General features: G+C 46.9%; 1 protein-coding gene across 3 annotated transcripts in view; it reads right to left on the bottom strand.

Annotated features, from left to right (window-relative positions):
* The window catches only part of PRKCB (protein kinase C beta), a 396,410-nt gene that overhangs the window by 177,560 nt on the left and 195,573 nt on the right, over positions 1-23,277 (bottom strand). For all 3 annotated transcript variants that reach the window (XM_004373342.2, XM_004373341.3, XM_023728531.1), the window contains 2 exons: positions 17,801-17,912; positions 14,863-14,991 (listed from right to left, as the gene is read on the bottom strand). In XM_004373342.2, coding sequence (XP_004373399.1) covers positions 14,863-14,991; positions 17,801-17,912 — 241 coding nt within the window. The remainder of the gene's footprint in view (positions 1-14,862; positions 14,992-17,800; positions 17,913-23,277) is intronic.

The following is a 23,277-nucleotide window of genomic DNA, read 5'->3' as shown; positions in this document are numbered from 1 at the left end:
AAAAAATAAAAAATAATATTACATATTCTGTACTGGTGTATTATATGCATAATATTCATTTTCTATCTGTAGAAAATGGATGAATATATAATATCTAAATTAATATATACTATAAAAGTAAATATATATATATAACATATACTGTATATAAAAGGAATGGAAAACGCCTGGAAAGATTCACATCAAACTTACAGACATGAGTTGTCTTGAGGGAGGGGGCTGGGATTGGGAGGAAGGAGGACTTTACTCTTACTTGTGATGTTCAGATTTCTAACAATCAGATCGTGCGAGGCAGTGAGTCTCTTGCTACTTGAACATGCTCATGCACAGACTATGAGCAAAAGACCTTGATCTTCAAGTCAGAGAAGATGTATCCCCAGAGGTGTGTACCAGCACTGCGCCAAGGGGTGTGAAGTCAGGGGAGATGGAAGACCCTCTAGCTGGAGGCCGTACTTTACTCAACTGTGCATTATATTATTATTATTATTATTATTATTATATTAGAGCTAGCACGGCTTTATCACTGACAAAAATGCAAACTGGGCATGGATTTTAAAAGCACAAACAGAGGCTCTACAGACGTTCTGTGGTGATGAGTCTGCAGCCACGTGCATGCGAGCCCTCAGCCTCCTCTGCCGCCAGGAGCACCTGGGTGGGAAAGTCAGGGACCTGAGGCCGGGCTGAGCCAAACACCCCACGTGCCTGTGCTGGATGTGCCACGGCAGTTTGGCTAAGCTGGGGACTGTCTTCTCCCAGACTCCCTTCCCTGTGTGGGTCCAAGTCAGTGTTGGCCAAAAGAGGGACATGTGCCAGGTCTGGACTGCAAAATGAAGCAGGCCGTGACTTTTGAAAGGCCATCGTGGTCAGATATGACAACAGGCAGATGCAGTGTGCCCGGCAGGCCCCCGACTATTCCCACTCTCCTCCACTCAGCAGCAGCCTCGTCTTCCTGACCACTGCCCCTGCTGACCGACAGATGCTTGGCCACACACACCCACTGAGGCACAAGAGAGAGGCAGCAGCTTCCACAGCTCCCCTTTTGCTGGCCCTCTCTGACAACTTGATGAGCTTGGCTTCTCGGATTCCCTACCAAGTCCACCTCACCCACCTGAGCCATTGCTCTTTCTTTATGCTATGACTTAGCCTTCCAGACCTTCCCACCTCCAGCTTCTCCACCTTTGCATGAAGTCTAATTCCTACAGTAAATCTCTCCTTCCGTGATAGGCACAGTGGCTCAGATTCCCTGACCAACGCAAGGGTCCTGCAAGGTGCAAAGTCCAGGATGCTAAGGTTGGAAGTGGAATCTGTCATGAAAACCTGTCCTGCCCCTGTGTTCAAACCACTTCATACCTGATGTTCTCCAGTGTAACCTGAACACCCCGTGAGCATCTTTATTTGTAAGTGAGAACGCTTTCTCAAGATACTGCTGTGAACTGTATTATCTGCCTCTCCCTGTCACCTCTGCATTTCCTCCACCCCACCAGCTCGAGCTTCCCAGAGTACTCAGGGAAGGCGGCAGGACAGGGAGTGGCTCAGAGCGAGGGACCCGGAATCATAAGACCAGGGTTTGAATTCTAGATCTGCCCTTAATAACCATGTGACTCTGACCAAGTTCCTTAATCTCTCCAAAGTGTAGTTTCTTCACCTGAAACATGGGGATCAAACTTCAAGGTTTGAGGTGAGAATTCCATAAGATGGTTCCCTTACAGCACCCAGCATATAATAGACAGTAAATGTGGGCTGAGTATATAATTGGAGGAGAAACCAGGTCCCCTGGCTACTTCAGCTGTGCAGATACCACCTCGCAAGCCATTTCAGGTACAGCAGTATGGCCATCATGAAGAGCCCCAAATACTTTGCTCCCTCATAAAAGACTTGGCTTAGGCATTGTAAGTGTTCCAGGATATGCTGTGCCAAGGGGATAATGCAGAAATAACAAGATCGAACATTTATTAGGGGGTGCCTCTGACCAGGGCCCTCTCTGCCTGCCCACTGTAGGCGGGGGCTCCAGGGGAATGGACTCATCTCCCAGAAACCACATCTTGACATAGCCACTTTACGATGAAATAAAAAAAAAAATCCAAATTTGGTTAACAAGCAAAAATCAGGCATAAAACTCAGAAACGGTTGGGTTAACCACGCCAACCAGAATAACAGCAAATACATGTGGCACTCCTAATACTTCTCCTAAATGAGAGAATTCCATATATCCATGGAATTCTCTCAACAACCCAAGGAGGTGGGTACTCTTAGCATCGCCACTTTTAGATGAGGATGCTGAGACACACAGGATAAGTAACTTGTGTCAGGCCACAGCTTCTAAGAAGCAGGAAGAAGGGGAGGCTCAAGAGCAGTCAAAGCAACCAAAGACCTGCCCACTCCTGGGTTACCCAGGTATCCTTCCCTTCCAAGCAGGGAGATTCTGGGCACCAAGTAACCCATCCCCTAGCCTGATCACAGTAAGGTTTAGAGAGAAGGCCTTCTCCCTCTGGCTACCTCTCACAGCCTAGGAATTAAGCCAACCTCTTTGGTAGGTATTAGCCAACGAAGTCTGCCTTTCTACAAAACAAAAGACGAATATGGAGGAGTGGATTCTCATCTGAGAGTGAGTGGCCAAGTTGGGGATCTTCAACCTCACAGTCCAGCGAACAGAGGCTCACCAAAGGAGCAAAACGGGCTGGCAGGGAGTGTTGGCAAAACGGAGCCCTATGAAGCGAAGTCTCATTAATAAAAGGCAGCCAAGTCTTGATCCTATGTTTCCTCTTCCGTAGAAGGGGCAGAAGAACTGCACTAGCTGCTAAGGTTGTTATGAGCGCTGAATAACAGAATGCTTGTGGAGTTCACAGCACACGGTCAGCACACGGGAAGGATTTTAGAAAAGGCAGCTGCTGCGAATGTTATCCAGCATCCCACCACCACCCTTCTATCACTGTCTTTTGATGGTGTTCAACAGCATAATTCTCTGGAACCAAATACTTAGGTTCAAATCCAAACTCCACCTCTTCCCAGCTGTGTGACTTGGGTAAGTTATTTAACCTCCCTCTCTGTGCCTCAGTCTCCTCATCTGTAAAATGCAGATAACAGGAATAATATCTCATAGGGTTGATGTGAGAATTACATGAGATGACTGAGCTAAAGCCATACGTACTGTTGGTGGTGGTGGTGGTGGTGGTAGCACTGGTATGAGTAGTATAACCCCAACCAGACTGAGAGATGGCTCAAGAGCTGGAACCACGTCACACAGCCTTCTCTTCCCCAAAGCACCCAGCACAGCACCTGGTGAACACTCACTAAGTGTTAGCTACCGGCCCTTCTCTCTTCCTTCACCCTTCTATCTTATACCCATCCTGCCTCCTCCAGGGAGCTATCCAGGATGTCTCCAGCTCATACTAAACAAAAACCAAACCCACAGCCATCGAGTCGGTTCCGACTTATAGCAACTCTACAGGACAGAGTAGAACTGCCCCATCGGGTTTCCAAGCAGTGGCTGGTGGATTCAAACTGCTGACCTTTTGGTTAGTAGCCGAGCTCTTAACCACTATGCCACCAGGGCTCCCCAGCCCATAGTGCTCCCTCCTTTATCTAAACACCAACCACACAAAAGAATCTGACCTTACAGTACTGAGGCAACAGGCAAAAGATGAACAGGTCTTTTCCAAGACCTTGTTGCTAAACTATTCTGGATGTACTGTGCACCCAAACCACTACAGAACAGGACCACAAGAATTGACAACAGTGAACCATCTCCTACTCTCTCCCCTGGCATGCCGGGTTTCTCTTACATTCTCATACTTTCATAACCTTACGCCATATCTTTCCAATATATGCCCTGATATGTTGGAATCTGACAGACGGACCCTGGGTGCAAATCCTGCCTCTTCCACTGACTAGGTGACTGGAGTAGGTGTTCAAATTATTTAAGGTTTGGTTTCCTCCCTTGTATGATGAGAAAAATAAGACTGCACTCCTAGGATGATTATGGGGCCTTGTATGATACCTCCTCAGATACTCCTGGGATCTAAATCCCCTTGCACTTAGAATGAAACCCAAACTCACCCTGGGGTTTACATGGCCTACATGACCCCCAACATCCTCTATCCACCCTCCAGCCCCATCTCCTCTCCCTCTGCCACATCACTAGGCTCCAGCCACACCTACTTTCTGCCAGCTCCTGTAATATACAAGCTGACCTCACTCCTCACTCAGGGCCTTTGCCTGGGCTGTTCCCTCTGCCTGAAATGTTCTTCCCCTCGACTTTCAAGGAGCTGGCTCCCTTCTGCTCATCATTCAGGTCTCAACTCAAAGCCATCATCTCAGCCGATCACCCATAGGCCTCCGGTCACCCTCTATCACATCACTTTGCTTTATTTTATTTTCCGTAGAGCCTGTATCACTATTTGAATATGTTTATTTGCTTACTGTTCATCTCCCATCATTAGAAAGAACACAGGGGCCACAAGGGCAGGGACCTTGTCTATCTCGTTCACGACTGGAAGTGGTGCCTGGTGCACAGGAGATACCCAACATATATTTGTTGAAGAAGTGGGGGAGCCAGAATTCAAACCCAGGCCTGACACCAAAGGCCATGCTCAGCCTCTGTAATTACAGACAATGTTGCTGCTGCCACTGAATCAGCTCCTGACTCATGGGGACCCCAGCACAATGGAACGAAATGCTGCTGGTCCTGCACCATCCTCATAATCAGTTGCAGACCTTACCGTTGTGATCCATAGGGCTTTCATGAACTGATTTTTGGAAGTAGATCACCAGGCCTTTCTTCCTAGTCTGCCTTAGTCTGGAAGTGCCACTGAAACCTGGTCAACATCAGAGCAACACACAAGCCCCGACTGACAGTGTTGATGGCGCATGAGGTGCACTGACCAGACAATCAAACCCGGGTCTCTCACACGGGAGGCGAGAAGGCTATCACTGAGCCACCAATGCCCCAGTTATAGACTCTGCCCAAGCCCATCGCCATCGAGTTAATTCCAACTCCTAGCGACCCTGGAGGACAGGGTAGACCGGCCCCATAGAGCTTCCAAGACTGTAATCTTTAGGGAAGCAGACTGCCACATCTTTCTCCTGTGGAGCAGCTGGTGGGTTCAAACCGCCGATCTTTCAGTTAGCAGCTGATTTAACCACTGTACCACCAGGGGTCCTGCTGGCCTACAATTAGTCTAGACCTGCAGCAAATCAACGGAAAAGGCAGGCCAGAGGCTAGTGACTGGAAAGCCGACCTAGAGGTACATACACCTTCGTCCTCTGGGTGGTAGGGGGAGCAGGGGAAGAAAGGCTCTGAGTCCTTTCCAGGAATGGCTCAAGCGAGGGGCTCATGTAACCATGAGGTCTCTTTCAGGGCACGCAGCCAGCTCAGGCCACCAACGAAAGGTGACACCAAAGCTTGACAACTGATGAAACGGAAATACCAGCACGGGGCTGAACTGCAGGCACCAAAGCCGGCCCCGCCCTCTCCAGGCATGGCCACCTGTGGCCTCCAGGCAGAGCAGTGCGCGGCTAAAGCCTGCCCCCTGGTGGAAACGCCGCTCTCTTCCTTTTTCATCGGGATTATCCGCAGCAGGGTTTCTGGGATTTTAAAGTGCACACAAATCACCTGGGGGTTGTGTTAAAACGTAGATTCTGATTCAGCAGGTCAGGAGAGGAGCCTGAGATTCTGCATTTCTTACAAGCTTCCAGTTAATGCCAATGCTACTGGTCCCCAGAAGATGCTTAGAGTAGCTGGGGTTGGCCGTGATTTCATCCCAGAGGTTGAACGTGTACGTACCTCTTCCAACTGAGACTATGGACTTGGGAAGGTCACACGATGGGAAAAGGATAGAAGGCATCGGAGTGTCTGAAGTGTTTTTTAAGTCAAAGAACTTAACCTACAGAGGGGGCACTGGGGATATTAGTGAGGGCCTGCCGGGCAAGAAGGCAACAAATGGCAAACGCCACGAAGCTCACGGAGCAGGTCCAGCTCCAAGATGGCCGCTAGTGACAGTGAAAACTCAAAAACATCTAGACAAGGCCTGGGCCCCGCTTTGCCCATGCTGAGAACCACCCAACTGTCCTCCTCAAAGCAACACCCGCTCACTGGCATTACCGATTTCATTTTTACTGCTGCTGTCAGTGGGAATGTTTATTTAGATTTGTTTTTCCTGTTTAGCTATTTTTCTGGTTTTTTTCTTTTTTCTTCAAAAATTTCAAAAGTGCCTTGAGGTTATGTTAATGATGGTGGAATGATTTGGTAGAGGATAGCACGAATGTTTGCACAACTTGAAGAATGTAATCAACGCCCTTGAGTTGTACATGTAGAAATTGTTGAGTTGTGTCTGTTTTGTTACACGTACTTTCACTGGGTCCTATCCCCCACTCCGTGATGTATGGCCTTGAGAAGAGATGTCGTCTCTCTGGACCTTAGTGACTCAGCTGTTCAGTGATGGTCTGGGGTTAGCTGTTCTCTGCTGTGCCTTCCTTCATGGACAAGGATGGTGCTGTGGTTTTACTCTGTTCTGTGAAATCTGGGCATCTCTTGAAAGAGAGCCTTTGGAAGGGGGAATAGCTTTGAAGGCAGAGACTGCCCCCCTAATGGGCTTCTAGGGAACCACCACAATGAAATTCTGGTGTGTTTATGATCACCTTGCTGTTGGTTGCCGTTGAGTGAATTCTAACTCATGGTGACTGGCATACAATGCAAGGCTAGATAATATTTTCTAGTAATATTAATCCAACTGGATTTTTCTTCATTATTTTTTCCCTTTTCCTCCCCTTCTTTCTCCTTCAGAGAGTATGTGGCAGGGCAAAATGTAGAAAAAGCTTTCAGATTGTTCTGGCTTTATGTTCCAAATGCCCAACCCCTTAGAAGGTTTAAAAAGGAGACCACATTTATGAAGGGATTTGTGGATACAGCATGTCTTGAAGAAGCTTGAAAGGTGGTGAATTTTAACTTGACAAGAAGGAAATTCTCCAGGGCTAATAAAAGGAAGACAGATGAGAGAAGATTCCGAGGGTTCCAGGGCACTGGCAAGAGCCCAGCTTGTGGGATTCATCCCAGCAAAGAGACCTTGTCTTGACCCTACTCTACTCCACGGGTGTAGAATATGCTTGACAAACAGAAACTCAATACATAATGTCGAATGAATATATTCATAAATGCCTGGATCATGAATGAATAAATTCTAGAGAACCTTATATCCAGATACACAGGCAAGGGGAGCTACACTCAAAAGCTAAGTCCCCTACGGACCTCTTGTTACTTCTGGTCCCTATGCGTTTGCATACTCTATTCCCTCTGCTGGTAATACATCATCATGGCCAGACTGTGGGCTGTGGAACTAGACTGCTGGGTCTCAAAGCCTAGACCCAACTTGACTAGCTGTATGATTTCTGGCAAGTTACTCAATTACCTCTGCACCTCAGTTCTCTCATAATGGGGGTTATAATAATACCTGGGGATTGTTGTGAAGATCAACTAGTTAATCTTTAGAAAGCACCTGGCATGTAGTAAGTGCTCAATAAACATAATTAGTATTATTTTTCTTGCTTACTATGACACAAAGCTTGTCCCATCTGGATACTCCTCATCTGAGACTCAACACAGCCATGTCTTCCTCCAAGAAGCCTCAGGTGCCCCTTCTGTGTGCTCCTGTGGTGCTATCACACTACTTGCCACATTGCAATAGAATTATCTGTGTCTGTCTTACTCTCTGGATTGTGAGATCCTTGAGGGCAGAGACTAGATCTCATTCATCACTGGATTCAGCCTGGTGCTTGAGCCCTTCCTGAATAAATGAATGAACACCTAGATCTCATCCCACCTTCCTACATATGACATGCCTCTTTTCTCACACTGCAAACATCTAATCACTCCAAATTACCCCCAACCTCCCACTTCACACTTCAGGTACAGCACATGCCCAGGCCTGCCCTCTGCTCTTCCGGTCTTGTTGCACTTACAGACTTTAGAAGGAGGACATTCAAATGGACTATCCAGCTGAAGGGCCCTCTTAGATTTTCTCCTACTCTTTCTCCCTTGTTGGAGTCACTTTGAGAGCCAAAACCTCTGCTTTCCAATCGTTCTTCTTTGAGCCTTCAATATTAGTTTCTTTTCCCTGAGAGTGCTTTTTAAACCTCTTTTGGAATCTAGTGTATAGTTAGATATGACTGTCAACTTTTCCCAATAGGCTATCAAGGATTTATTTCTCTTTGGTACTCTTCTTCTTTTGATATGTGGATGTCAGATCTTGGGAAGGATTTAAATACTACAATATTAGGACTAACCTAAGTCTGCCTGGGAGATGTTTTCATCTAAGAAAAGTTCTGTAAAGCACAGTGCAGTGGTAAGAATTTTGAATGGGAGCCCCAAAGAGGAACATCTGCTTCTTAAGAACAGCTCCAACTTTTAGGAGATAATCATGGATATGGATATGGTCAAGAATTTGGATATGACTGTAGATGTAAAGGAACCCTGGTGGTACAGTGGTTAAGCATTTGGCTGTAACCAAAAGGTCGGCAGTTTGAATCTACCAGTCAGTCACTCCTTGGAAACTCTATGGGGCAGTTCTACTCTGTCCTATAGGGTCGCTATGAGTTGGAGTCGACTTGATGATAATGGGTGTGGTTTGGTTTTGGTAGCCATAGATGGAATATAGACAATGGATATCAGTTGTTATGGAGATAGGAGGATACTGAATTGAAAGGCGGCTGAATAAGATACTGTTAATGTAGATGGATATGGGCTTTATAAACTTCAGGAGAATTTTAACACTTTGCTCTGGGCTTCTGACACTGTATTTCCTGCTGCCATTATGCCAATGGGAATCAGGGTGTCCATATGGTTTCCTGTGATTCCGTAAGTCCCACTACTCTCTGTTTCTACATTGTCCAGGGAGCAAGGGTGGCCATGGGTCCAAAGGCGTGTCACAGTCCCACTATGGTCTTGCTGTTGACCTTGGTTCTCATCCTTAAGATTATCTGTGTGGTCTCCTTCCTATAAGAATAATGGTGTGAGTTGAATTATCTGCTAAAGTTCAGCTCCTGATTTCAGAAGGTACTGATTTGGGGACCATCTTTGAAGGCTTTGTATCTATCAGGATCCTCTAGGGGTATTCTCATTCATATATACTTCCATCGATTCCCCCAAATACTTAGTGATGCCTACCATTGTAGGTGCTAGGGAGAGAGTGGTGAGCCAAAGCAGACACAGTCCTGCCTGCCCTCCTGGAGCTTACCTCCCTCCTAATGGGACACACAGACACTAATCAAACCAACAAAACTGCTACTATCACAAGTTCAAGTTCAGGATACTATCTGAGCCTATAATAAGGGGTGTATCCTCCTTGGGGGAGTCCCTGGGTAGTACAAATGGTTAGTGCATGCTTGGCTACTAACCAAAAGGCTGGAGGATTGAGTCTACCCAGAGTAACTTCAGAAAAAAAGCTTGATTTTTACTTTTGAAAAATCAAGCACTGAAAACCCAATGGAACACAGTTCTACTCTGACACACACAGGGTCGCCATGAGTCAGAATTGACTCTATAGCAATTGGCTTGGTTTTTTGTTTGTCTTCCTCAGGGGGATTAGGCGAAGCTTCCCTGATAGTGAAAATGAGCTAAGATCTAGAGAAAGAAAGAGTTAACTGCGCAAAGAAGTTGTTGTTAGTTGCTGTCAAGTTGATTTTGACTCATGGCAACCCCATGTGTGCAGAGTAGAACTGCTCCATAGGGTTTCTAAGGCTGTAATCCTTATGGGAGCAGGTCAACAGGCCTGTCTTCTGAGCTGCCTCTGCGTGGGTTTGAATTGCCAACCTTTCAGGTCATAGTCAAACACTTAACCATTTGAGCCACCCAGGTAGACTCCTCAAAGAAGTCAGCAAAGACAAACATTTCAGGCAGAAGGAACAGAATATGCAAATGTCCTATGGTGGGTGACAGCTTGGAGAAGATGCAGTCTTAAAAGAAAGAGAATGCGACCACCATGTTAGAGCTGATGAGTTTTTAAGAGGAGAAGGAATGATCAGATCTTAACCTACAAGAACCCTGAGAGTAGATACAAGGCTTGGATTTCAGTAGCCAAGAGAGATCAGGAAACCACTGGATTTTCAGAAACACCAGAAGCCCAGTGGCCTCTCCAGATGCTGGGATTTCCAAAGAACATGCGACATTCAGAGCTAACGGCAGAGTGTCTGGGCTGGTAGGTGGAAAGCCCTAACACTGCACATACCTCTACAGTCTGGATGAAGTGAGGTGCTATGGCCTCATCTACCCTGAGACCAGAAGAACTAGATGGTGCCCAGCAACCACTACCAACCGTTCTGGTCAGGGCCACAACAGACAGACCCTGATAGAATGGGAGAAAAATGCAGAACGGAACTCAAATTCTTAAAAAGCCTATGCTTATTGAACTAGTTGAGACTAGAGAACTCCCTGAGACTGTCACCCTGATATACTCCCTAAACCTTGAACCGAAACTATCCCAGGGTCACCTTTTAGTGAAATAACAGATTGGCACACACACAAAAAAAATAATGGATGAAGTGAGGCATTCAACAAACACTGCAAGGCCACTTCTGGCCTGATGCTGCCAGGTAGGGCCCCAGACAATCTTTAGCTCTCTCTCCCCTCTCTGATCAGTCTGGCCAAGTTCAAGGGGGAGGAACCTGGAGTCCCAATCATGAGACTGGAAGGATGCCTGGGAGATCAGTGGGATGCCCAGACACAGTAGATGCGGCTGGTTCCAGCCTGGGGCACCCACCCCCGGTTGCCTCCTTGCCTAGATAATTGCCCTCAGCCACATAGGAACCACCTAGCCTAAGATGGGGAAGCACCCTCCTACCCCCCACCCCAGCAGCCTGCAGGAGGACTGACTGACCTGGAGAACAAGAGACCAGTCCCCTTGGTTCAGGTGGGCCTGCCTCTGTGCTGCAATGCATGGTCCATGACTGCCCTCCAGGATCCGGATAAAGCCAGTCCTCAATAGAGACAATAATCTCACTTAGCTCTTCCCCTGTGCTACCCTGCTAACCTCATTCTCCTTCTCCTGAGAGAAATAAATGAATCTAAACCAATAAGTCACATGAACAAAAATCCTCATCTCAGGCTTTGTTACTGAGAACCTAGCCAAAGCACCAGGGTTCTTGTATTTTCAAGCAATCATCAATCAGCAAGTCCCTGCTGAGTCCTGACTGTGCCCAGCATGGAGAAGGGGCAATACGGCATGGCACCGTGACGTGGTGTCAGGAGGCCCAGGTGCTCATCCGGTGCTGCATGTATACTGGGAAGTTTAGCCTCACTGACTCTTATTCCCCTTCCGTATGATGGCAGCAACACTACCTCCATCAGATGACCCAATGTTAACACACTTCGCAAACGACAAAGTGCCACTAAAACGCTGGTAGTTATTTTATTAACGACACTTATTTATTAAAGACATCATGTTTGGTAAAGTAGAGGGTCAGCGAAAAAGACGGCAACTCTCAACGAGATGGACTGACACAGTGGCTGCAACAATGGGCTCAAACATAGCAACAATGGTGAGGATGGTGCAGGAATGGGCAGTGTTTCGTTCCATTGTACATCGGGTCACCATGAGTCGGAACCAACTCGATGGTGCCTAACAACAACATCAACAGAAACAAATCTTATTACTGCTATCAAAACCCTAGGAGTTCCTGTGTGGTGCAAACGATTAACACGCTTGGCAGCTAACTAAAAGGTTGGAGGTTCAAGACCACCCAGAGGCACCTTGAAAGAAAGTCCTGATGATCTACTTCCAAAAACTCAGTCATTGAAAACTCTATGGAGCACGGTTCTACTCTGACACATGGGGTTTCCATGAGTTGGAGTCAACTTGATGGCAACTGGTTTGCTTTCTATCAAAACTCTGTTGTTGTTGTGTGCTGTTGACTCAATTCCAACTCATAGCAACCCTATATGACAAAGCAGGACTGCCCCATCGGGTTTCCTAGGCTGTAATCTTTACAGAAAGAAGCTGGTGGCACAGTTGTTAAAGCACTCAGTTACGAACAGAAAAGTCGGTGGTTGGCGATTCAAATGCACCAGCCGCTCCATAGGAGAAAGATGTGGCAGTCTGTTTCTCCATAAAGATTTACAGCCTTGGAAACCCTATGGGGCAGTTCTACTCTGTCCTATAGGGTCGCTATGAGTCGGAATCAACTCTACAGCAATGAGTTTTTAGGTTTTGGACTAAACACCCTAAGGAGTCCTGATGGCACAATGGTTAAGCACTCAGCTACTAACCAAAAGGTCGAACCCACCAGTTGCTCATCAGGAGAAAGATGTGGCAATAGGCTTCCATAAAGATTACAACCTTAGAAGCCCCATGGGGTAGTTCTACTCTGTCCTATAGGGTCACTATGAGTCGCAGTCGACTAGACGGCAGTGGGTTTTTTGGAATCTTTATGGGAGCAGATCACCAGGTCTTTTCTCCTGAGGAGTGGCTGCTGGACTTGAACTGCCAACCTTTCAGTTAACAGCCAAGCACTCAACCATAGCGCCACCAGGGCTCCTATCAAAACCCTGTTGTTGTTGTGTGCCGTTTTGTCAATTCCAACTTAAGCATGCAGATATTCTGCCTTAACTTTAAGGGAGCGCCAACTTCCCCCTTCCCCTTCTATTCATAGTTGTATACTGGTTATTGCCTAAGAACCAGCAGCCTGTGATCAAGAAGGTCAAGGGCTAGAGCATATCTGTGATAAAGAGGAAAGACTTTACCTTGGACCTGAAGGGACGCTGTATCACCACATGGAAACAAAAGCTCCCCAGGGAATGTCCATAGAAGTACTCTAGTTAAACCACAAGGGTAATAAATAGAGGGAGGGAGAAACTAAGCTAAACCCCGAAATAACAAAGTATAGCACTTAAGAGTCAAACAGACTTAAGTGACCAAGTGTGTTACTCTCTAAGCCTGTTTCCTGATGGGTAAACCAGTTGCTGTTGAATCAATTCCAACTCCTAATGACCCATGTGTGTTGGGAGTAGAACTGTGCTCCATGGGGTTTGCAATGGCTGATTTTTCTAAAGCAGATCACCAGGTCTTTCTAGACACATCTGCGTGGATTCAAATCTCCAACCTTTAATTTAGCAGCCAAGTGCGTTAACCATTTGCACCACCCAGGGACTCCCTTTCTGATGGGTAGAATGATAATAATATTTATTTCATTGGAGTTGTTGAAAAATGTGAACAAGACACTGCCTGTAACTACTTTGCACAATGACTAACACATTAAAGAAAAAAAAAACTTCAATAAATGTTTGCTATTGTTTTATTTGTAGTGGTTAAGAGCTATGGCTGCTAACCAAAAGGTCAGCAGTTCAAATCCACCAGGCTTTCCTTGGAAACTCTATGGGGCAGTTCTACTCTGTCCTACAGGGTTGCTATGAGTCGGAATCAACTCGACTGCAACGGGTTTGTTTTATTATTAACTAATGGTGTGAGCTTGGGGAAGTAACTTCTCAGAGCCTCAATCTCTTCGTTAGAAGATGAGAATAAGAACAGATATTTCATAAGGTTCTTGTGAGGACTGTAAGAAATAACAGGTAAGGATTTGAACACTGTGCACCAATGAGTTCCATAAACACGGGCTGCCCCCAGGAACATTTTTAAACTGGTGTAGTTCCTAAAGAATGCCACTAGGAGGCAGAAAAGTATCATTTTTGCTCCTCCAGCACCAGGAAGCTTAGACTTTAGTGGGAAACGGGTGGATTTTTGGAAACTGCAGTGACTATAGGCTTCTCCCCTGGGCCCCCCAGCATCCCACTGGGAGAGAGACAGCCGCTAGCCTTCCTCTGGAGGAAAAAGCAATTCAACAGAATGCTCACCAGGCCTCACGAACCTCCGTTTAAAACAGAAATTATATTTTACAGGAATATACTTAAACTTTTCTTACGGTGTAGGTAAAGACCCTCACAGCACATTAGAGCTACTGGACCATTCCAGGCCCCAGAAAACACCAATTCTTAGAAAATCAATCTCCTCCATGATCAACATCCTAAACTACCAGTTCATAAACACTTGTTTCCATGAATTTGTCATTCAGTCAATAGCAGTTTGCGTCCTAAACCTTTGGGAGAGAATTCCTTCCAAGTTCTGGTTTCATTCTTGTGCAGCTTGGTTTTGGTTTCGTTGTGGCTTTGTGGCTAAGTACTTACCAGTCCAGTGACGTCGAATTCCAATTTTGCTTAAGCGTCACGTGTTAGAAGCCAAGTGGTCTCTGAGCGCTCAGTTAAATGGGGCTAGACATCTGCCGCCTTCTCCCCGGTTCCACTGCCCCTATCTAGCCCGCTGTATGGCCCCTCTTTCTCATTAGAATGAAATATTTCAGACATGCAAAAAAACGTAGTGAATAATGTAACAAGGACCAGTAAGGTCGCCATCAGGTTAAAGAAAGAATACTTGAAATAAAATGGAAAGTCCCACATTGCACACCACACCCCCCACTCCTCTCGAAGATAGGAACACTATCCCACATCTGACATGTATCGTTAAGATTCTACCCCACCTCCCCAATGCGGAAAAAGAAGGACCAAGCATCCTCTCTCTTAATGAAAGAAATGGAACCACAAACTCCAAAGACACTGAGAGAAAGGCGGGGGGGTGGTGTCTGCCAAAAGCAGAAGTACAGGGGACTCAGGTGCCCCATCTCTGAGCTGAGGTCAGCCCTAGATGTAGAAAATAATGGGGAGGGAGGGTTGAAGGCAGTGTCCCGCCCCTCCCAGCCCTCTGCGCCAACCTCTCTGGACAATGGGGCAGGCAGGCCGCCCATCCCTCCACCAGCCCTTCCTCAAACACACCAGTCAAGCAGGGTCAGGAACCAGTGGAGCTGGCATAGGAGCCCCAGACCACCTACCAACGACAGTGAGGACTTCCCTCTCGATGTGGGCCTGGATGTAGATGCGTCCGCGGCGCTCCGTGTGGTCCGTGCCGCACAGGCTGGGGACGTTCATCACACAGCGCTTGTGGACATTCATCATGCAAGCTGTGAGGGGAGAGAGGCTCAGGTCGGCAGGCTGGGTGTCGCGGTATCTGCCCCCACCCAGGGGCCAGCTGGGCCCTTCCCATTCCCCCAGGCAAGGCAGCTGAGACCTACAAGCCTGGCTGGGACTAACTTGCCATACCAGGGTTTCCTTGGGAGGGTGAGGGCTTCTCCAACTCTTACCCCCAAACCCTGATGGACAAAGGAGAATGAATCTGTCCTTCCTGGAGGCTAAGGGTGTAGCCTGAAGCAGTCATCCCGCACTCAGTGTTCAGAAGCCAGAGTCACCCACTTCACTGCGCACAGGAAAATGTTGGGCCAGCTGAGGAGCAGCCACCCAGCTCCAGCCACGCAGGCATGGGTGCCAAAGGTGCCAAGGTTTCCCATTTTTTAAGGTAAGCAAGAATCCAGATTTTTGGGTGACATCTCCTGATTTTTAAATATTCACAGCTAATAATCTCAAACTGGGTTCCCTGGAAATAGGCTCTGGGGCTGGGAGGTAGGGGCAGGTTTGGGGAGAGCTCTTGGGAGCTACACTTGAAGGCAGTGAGGGAGGCAGGGCTGGGCAGAGGGAGATGCTGGCCCCACATATGGGTGCAACTGAGGTGATGGAATTGGGACTTCAGGGCAGGGATGACCCTCCAGAGTTGTCCCAAATGGAGTCAAGAGGCTGGGCCTTTGTCCCATGCATCAGCCAATCACTGGCCATGAACCACCTCTGGGTGGAGTCTCACCTTGGGCAAGGCAGTTCTCTGAAGCCAAGGGTAATTCTCAATGAAGGGTGAAGCTGGGACTCCATAGAAGCTGGGAAACCAAGTGTGGGGAATCTGGTAGGGCCCCACAGTACCCACCACAAATGATTACAATAACAACAACAAAGTTAAACCCAGGGGAGGCCACAAAACTATGTCTGTAAACTGAATTTGGCCCCCAGTCCACCAGTTTGAGACCTAATGTGTTGAAGTCTCCTGTATTATATGGAAACTATACAATTACTCGCACACTCCTCTGCAATGTATCTGAGTTTGTTCAATGTGTTGGTTGATTTCCCTGACATGTTCTAGAATGGCACCTGCCCCAGGAGGGTGAGCACCCTAGGGGACCCTCGTTCCGGTTTGAGAACCAGGGAGAGAGGCTGAATCACCCCCTGGGGACTACATTTCAGGGGATTTCCCAGGAGTTGGGAGCGTGGCTTCCCCGCAGCAGTGGGTGCTGAGGGGGCTCCTTTTCAGCCCACTCAAGCTCTAGGAGGCACCAGAGGGCAAATTCCCACTTCAGGCAAATTACAAAAACTAGAAATGCGTTATAGGGAGAGAAGGACAGCGGGAGCGGAAGAGAGAGTCCCTGGACCCTTAGCAGCCAGCTCAGGACACTGCGTCAGCCCAGCTCCCACCCACCAGCCCACCCTGGCTTTGTGGCTAGGGCATCGTCCCCACCCTTGGGCCCTCTGTGTGGTGGGAGGTGACAGCATCTTGCAGGCAGAGGCATCAGCTCAGCTTCTCTCCCTGCCTGTGTCACAGGTGTCTAGCTGGGGACTCTCTCCGTATCTCTCTGTCCCTGTGTGTCTTGTCCCATCTCTGGTCCTCTCTGTCTCTCTCTCTGACTCAGTCTCGGGGTCCCTCTGGGTCTCTCTGAGCTGCTGTCTCGGCCTCCCTAGTTGTGCGTTTCTGTGTCTTTCTTTGGCCTCCCTTCATCTCTGTATCCCTGCATAAGCCTGCATGCAGACATCACTCCGTGTCGCTTCCAGTCACACTGTCTGTCTGTCTGAGTCTCTCTCTTGAGCTGAGCACCTCGGTAGCTTTCACTCTCCATTGCTCCCTGGGCCTAGATACATATGTGTCTGTCCCCCTGCACCTGTCTTTGTGTGTCACTCTGTCCATGCTCGAGTGTGTGTTTCTCTCTCTCTTGCAGCCCAGTCCATACTCTTGCTCTTCACTCTCTGCCCCTGTGGGTTTCTCCCTCTGTCCTCTGGGCCTCAGCCTGCTTCAGGTCAAAAGGCCTCTGGAGCCACCAACACATGGAGCCTCCCTGTCCCTTTGCAGCTTCTCGCTCCTCAGGGCACCCAGTCCTTTGCATAATGAAAAGGAGTCTTTCCCCCGCTTGCCCTTCCTAGCCAGCCCTGGCCAGAGAATCACTCTCCCCTATTCCAGCAAAGACTTGTGGGCCCTGCGGGGAGGCAGACCTTCTCCATGCACCAATGCATCAGTCCTACATACCAATGTTTAAAGCAACAGTGGTCAGGCCGCAGGAAGGGCCCCCAATTGTTCCTGCTCCCTGTATTCACACCCACGGGCATCCCCTCCCACAGGGACTGTGACCCTCGCCATGTGACTTGCTTTGACCAGTGGGACAGGAGCAAACGTAACACAAGCAAACACTTCAAAACTGCTTCTCATGAGATGTGCCCTCTAGAAGAACTTGGAACCCTACTCACTCCATGGGAACAAGCCCAGACCTAGCCTGCTGAGGACGAAGGACACGTGGCCGAGTCATCTCCATCACCCAGATGACAGAAAGCCATCCTTCAGATGCATGAGGGAAGCCAGCCAGGCCCCAGTCAACCCACTAACCCACCATATATGCATGAGCAAGCCCAACTCACGACAGCTGAGCCCAGCCCAAGGACTGCCTTGCAGAATCATGAGCTAATAAATAGATGATGCTTTTAAGCCCCTACGCATGGCGGTGGGGAAGGATTGTTCTGGACCAATAGATAACTGGTACACCAGCCCACCCAGGACTTGGGAGAATTGGTGCAGACACGGACCCCAAACCATGAGGAAGTAGCCTGAGATCAGGGGTATGTACTTACTGTCGCATTTCATCCCTTGGTGGATGAGCCCATACAGCAGGGACCCACAGTGGTCACAAAACGTGGGACTGGAGTAGGTGTGGATCTTAAATTTGTGTTTGCTCCGGGGGTCCTACAGCCAAGAGAAACAGAGAGACCAGCACTGGTGTTACATGCCAAGGTTCATACTGCATTGAGTGTCGCTGGAGAACACACAAAGAACCAAAGTCGGCCCCCCGCATTCATCATACCATCACTGGAGGCCTGTGCTCAGATGCTGTGCTTGATAAATAGTGATTCAGTGAATGAATGGCCAAGAAAGCTGACTGTTCCCATTCTAACTCCAACACACACTCACACAATCACATGGTCAGACCAAGCTGCAAGGGAATCTGGGAAATGTGGCCTCTAGTTGGGCGGCTATGCTCTGTGCTAAAACTCAAGGGTTATCTTATTAAAGGGAAGAGTGGATATTGGTGGACAACTAGCAGTCTGTGCCACAACTTACTTCCATCTGGAACCACCTGAGAACCCAACCTACTGGCTCCTGCCTGTAGCAAAGACTCCAGAAAGAGCAAAAGTGATAGGCAAATCTATTACACAGGCCTCCTTGCTCCTATTTCTCTCACTTCTATCCTCTCAGCAAGTTTCCAGAATGATCTAAAACTCAAATTTGGGCATGACATATCCCTGCTTAGAGACACTTGTCAGTTCCTTGCCACTTACAGAATAAAGTTCAACATCCACTGATTGTAAGCTGTGGCACAGACTGCCAGTTGTCCACTGATATCCACTCTTCCCTTTAATAAGAGAACCCTTGAATTTTAGCATGACCACTCAATTTGAGACCACGTTTCCCAGCCTCCCTTGCAGCAGGGCATAGCCATGTGATTGCAGTCTGGCCAATAAGCTCCCCTTGCTCTTCCCCACCTTCCCACGGGCTGGAAGATGGTAAGAACTGAAGGGACTGCCTTGGACTCAAGGCTGGAATCATGTGTTTAGGAGGACAAAGCCACCCTACCACCCTACCACCCTCGAACTTTGTCCCTTTGGACTGACATCTGAGAGAAAACCAACTCATCTTATTTAAGTCAATATAATTTGGGGCTTTTTATTACAGCAGCATAGACTGTTCTTTAACTAATACACATGCCCTGTCATAACGTGGCAATGTTTTAATGCATTGGCTAAAGGTACAGACTTTAGAGTGTAAACTGCCTAGGTTCAAATCCTAGCTCTACTCTATGACTTGACTTCTTAGTTATATGACTTTGGGCAAGTTGTTCAACTTCTCTATGCTTCAGCTTCCCTGTCTGTAAAATGGAGATAATGATAGTGCTAAACTTACAGGGCTGTTGGGAAAAATAAATGAATTAATGTATGTAAAGATGTAGACCATCACCCATCTGTCAGTTTGTTATACTGTGCTGGCTTGTGTGTTACTACGATGCTGGAAGCTATGCCACCAGTATCTCAAATACCAGCAGGGTCACCCATGGTGAACAGATTTCAGTGGAGCTTCCAGACTTAGACAGACTAGGAAGAAAGACCTGGTGATCTACTTCTGAAAACTGGCCAGTGAAAACCCTATGGGTCACAACAGAACACTGCCTGATGTAGTGCTAGAACATGAGCCCCCTGGGTTGGAAGGCACTCAATATATCCAGTGGCTGCAAAAGTGGACGTGAGCATGTCAGCAATCATGAAGATGGGGAGGGCCAGGCAATGTTTTGTTCTCTTGTACATGGTATCGCCATGAATTGGAGCCCACTGTACAGCAACTAACAACAACAATAAAGATCTCAGAACCATGTGGCACATGGTAAGTAGTATAATATTTTATATTATTATTGCTATCTCCTCAGTGTGATCTCCAACTATGCCCACCCACACATACCACGTTCTTTCTCACCATACAGAACTCGTTGCTCATCCCCCCAGCATGCCATACCCTTCATGACCTTTTGCCTCTGCAATTCTCTTTCCTCTTCAAGAGATGCTCTTTCCTCCATTGCTTGACAACAAAATTCCTTCTTTTTCCCAACTCAGCCCAAAAGTTGCCTTCTCTGCTAAGGAGTACATTGCAGAAGTTAAGCACATGGGCCTTAGTTTCAAACCAGGGCCAACTGGATGCCAAAGGCCTTGCTGCGTTCTATCACATCTTCCCTCACTCACTGATCTGTTCACATGTACTCACTGAGCATATATACTATGTGTTAGGCACTGTCCTCGGTGCAGGTGCCTTCTTGACACTTATATGATAGTAGCAAAGAGAATACGATAGTAGCAGACACAAAAAAATGAACAAGTAAGCAAATGAACGGACACAATAAGTAGACCTTACTTTATGGACTATGAAAGTGATGAATGTTTCTTCTAAGGACATGGATATTTTCCAAGTTTAAAAGTAATCCTTATACTTACTAGAAATGCTTAAAAAAAAAAAATTAAATTAAGACTGACAACACCAAATGCTGACAAGGATACAGCCCAAGTGGAACGCTCATTCATTGCTGGGGGACTGCAAAATGGGACAGTCACTGTGGAAAACAGTTTGACAGTTTCTTATAAAGTTAAAATACACTTACCATATATGACCCGGCAATCCCATCCCTAGGTATTTACCCAAGTGAAATGAAAACATATGTCTGTACAAAAACCTGTACATAAAGGTTTATAGCTGCCTTAGTTGTAATAGCCAAAAACTGAAACCAATCCAAATGTCCTTCAGTGGGCTAATGGATAAACAAACAGTGGTACATCCACACAATGGAACACTTCTCAGCAATAAAAGAGTGTACTATAGATATACACAACAACATTCATGAATCTCAAAAGAATTATGCTAAGGAAAAGAAGTCAAACTCAAGGACTATATGCTGTATGATTCCATTTGTATGACGTCCTAGAAAAGGCAAAACTACAGGGACAGAAATCAGATCAATGGCTGCCAGGGGCTGGGGTTGGAGAAAGGGGTTGACTGCAAAGTGGAAGACCATGGGAACTTTTCAGGGTGACAGGAATGTTCTATCCATCAACAGTGGTGAATTGACTGTATGAAAATGATCTCTCAATAAGCCTAACTAAAAAGTCCTCACTCATGGAGGGCTTTTGTAGGCCTGTATCTTCTTAATGGGCTACAAGGTTTCCATCACAATATTCCACTTCTATGCAGCCAGGCAGATAGATTACTGGCCTTTGCAGAGCTCTGGATGGCCAAGTTTGAGATGCTGGGTCTGCTCTGGCCAGCAGGACCTCGCAGTGGTTTCAACATGCAGAAGGACCTCAGCACCCACTTGTCCTGCTCAAGGGTGCTAACAGTACGGCTCAGAAATCACAAAGTAAGAATGCAAGGCTTCCCAATTGGCCGCTTAACCAGCTCTGTCTCCATCCCTGGACAATGAGAAGAAATGTAATACATCAGGCTCCTAGAAACAGTCCTTATGCCCTATGCCATAAAACACTTCCCCTGTGCCCCTTGAACATTCACCTTAAAGTTGAATGATAGCTCAGCCCCATCTAAAAAGAAAACAATTGGCCTGTAGGGGGAGCTCAGGGCTTCCCTCACTCCTGTACTCAACCTCTGGGAGGCGGGAGAACTGATCTGGTTGGTTGATTCCAAGACGCTAATTGGCCTGGTCTCAATGGGTGGAGCTTGACCAGGAGTTAAAAGTCATGCCTGCCATCTTTTTTTTCTCTCCCGTTATCTCTTCTTCCAGGAAGCTGCTAGGTCCAGATCGCATGCTCTTCTCCAGAGAAGGCTGGGGCTGAGTGGCCTGGGCCAGCTCCACTCCAGGCACACAGGGAAGTGTTCTCTCTCTCCTTATGGCTCTTGTGGTCCCATTTTGGCTTCCTTAATATGTTGGCCTTATAGGAGCCCAGGCACATTTCAGTTGGAGTTTACATTTCCTTAGATCTACCTAGTATAGAAGAAAGGAGTGCCCTGAGGGGTGTATCTCTGGCCTCATGAGCTCTCCTATGAGATTTGGGGCAAAATCCCAGCTAATAATAAATTGCCTCTTTGCTGGCTTTGCACTCTCTCCATGTATGTATCTCCTGTGGGGATCTCAGGGAAAAGGGTTCCAGCATTTCTGGCTAGATATTATTAAGAACCATCACAATCTCATCATCTTTCTTCAACAATAGGAGATGCTAAGTGACACAAAGAATGGGGAGGGAAATGAAAACATATTTAGTGACTGCTTCCTATGTGACAAGGGCTATGCTGGGTGCCTCATGTGCACTCTCTCCAATCCTTATGACATGCCCATGTGGAAAGTGCTATTTGTTCCCATTTTAGAGATGATGAAACAGGCCCAGAGATGAGAGTAACCTCTCCAAGGTCACTCAGCTGGCCTCTGCAGAGCTGCAATTCATACCAGGTCTGCCTGGACCTGAAGCAGGATCACTGCACCGAGTCATTCTCTCCCAACTCCCCAACTTCACTCCATGAACACCTCAGCTTTCAAGTTCAGCTAAAACAGTACTTTATTCATTCACTCAGCAAACATTTACCAAAGGCCAGGTTCCTCCTAGCCACTGGGGATACAGCTGTGAACAATGGACACAAAATGCCTGCTCTCACGGAACTTACATACTAACTGCAGGCGAGATACAAAAAAGAAATAAATGTCCCGTCCTCTCAAATTGACATGTTTGTGTCTCTTGCACACTTGACTGTGAGCAACATGAGGATATTCTGCTTGCTCAATAGCTCCCATATATTGTACTTGGCATAGAGAAAGTGCCCAATAAATATTTGATGAGTGAGAGTTAACATTAATTAAGCATTTACTACTCATCCCAGGAACTATTTGAAGTGATTTACAGGCATTAATCCTCAAAATATCTCTGTGAGACATGTACCACTTACAGATCAGTAAACTGAGGGACAGAGAGGTGCAATGACTTGTCCAGGGCTCCATAGCCTTACACAGTGGCTGGCACACACCAAGAGGTCAATGAGTGCTGGTAGCAGCACTGGGGCTGTGACCATCACTAAGAACCACCGAGCTCCTGTACAATGAATGTGGTCTTTTAGGAAAATGACTTAGAGGGTGCTATGCAAGACAGATTAGAACCAAGAAGAGAGAAGGCAGGAAGGCCAATCAGGAAAATTGCGGTTAAAAAGTTTATTTTTTGTGCTGGGAAAACTTGATACTCACATGCAAAAGAATGAAGTTGGACCCCTACCTCATACCACATATAAAAATTAACTCAAAATGGATCAACAACTTAAATATAAGAACCAAAGTCAGAAAACACTTAGAAGAAAACACAGTAATTAATCTTCATGACTTTGGATTTGACCATGGATTCTTAAATATGACACCGAAGCACAAGCAATAAAAGAAAAAATTGATCATTGGACTTCATCAAAATTAAAAACTTTTTTTTTTTAATTGTACTTCAGGTGAAGGCTTACAGAACAAATAGTTTCTCATGAAACAGTAGTACACATGTTGTTTTATGACATTGGTTAACAATCCCACAACATA

Source organism: Trichechus manatus, unplaced genomic scaffold (genome assembly GCF_000243295.1).
Source record: "Trichechus manatus latirostris isolate Lorelei unplaced genomic scaffold, TriManLat1.0 scaffold00024, whole genome shotgun sequence".
Lineage (NCBI taxonomy): Eukaryota > Metazoa > Chordata > Mammalia > Sirenia > Trichechidae > Trichechus > Trichechus manatus.
This window is presented reverse-complemented; position numbering and strand designations above follow the sequence as displayed.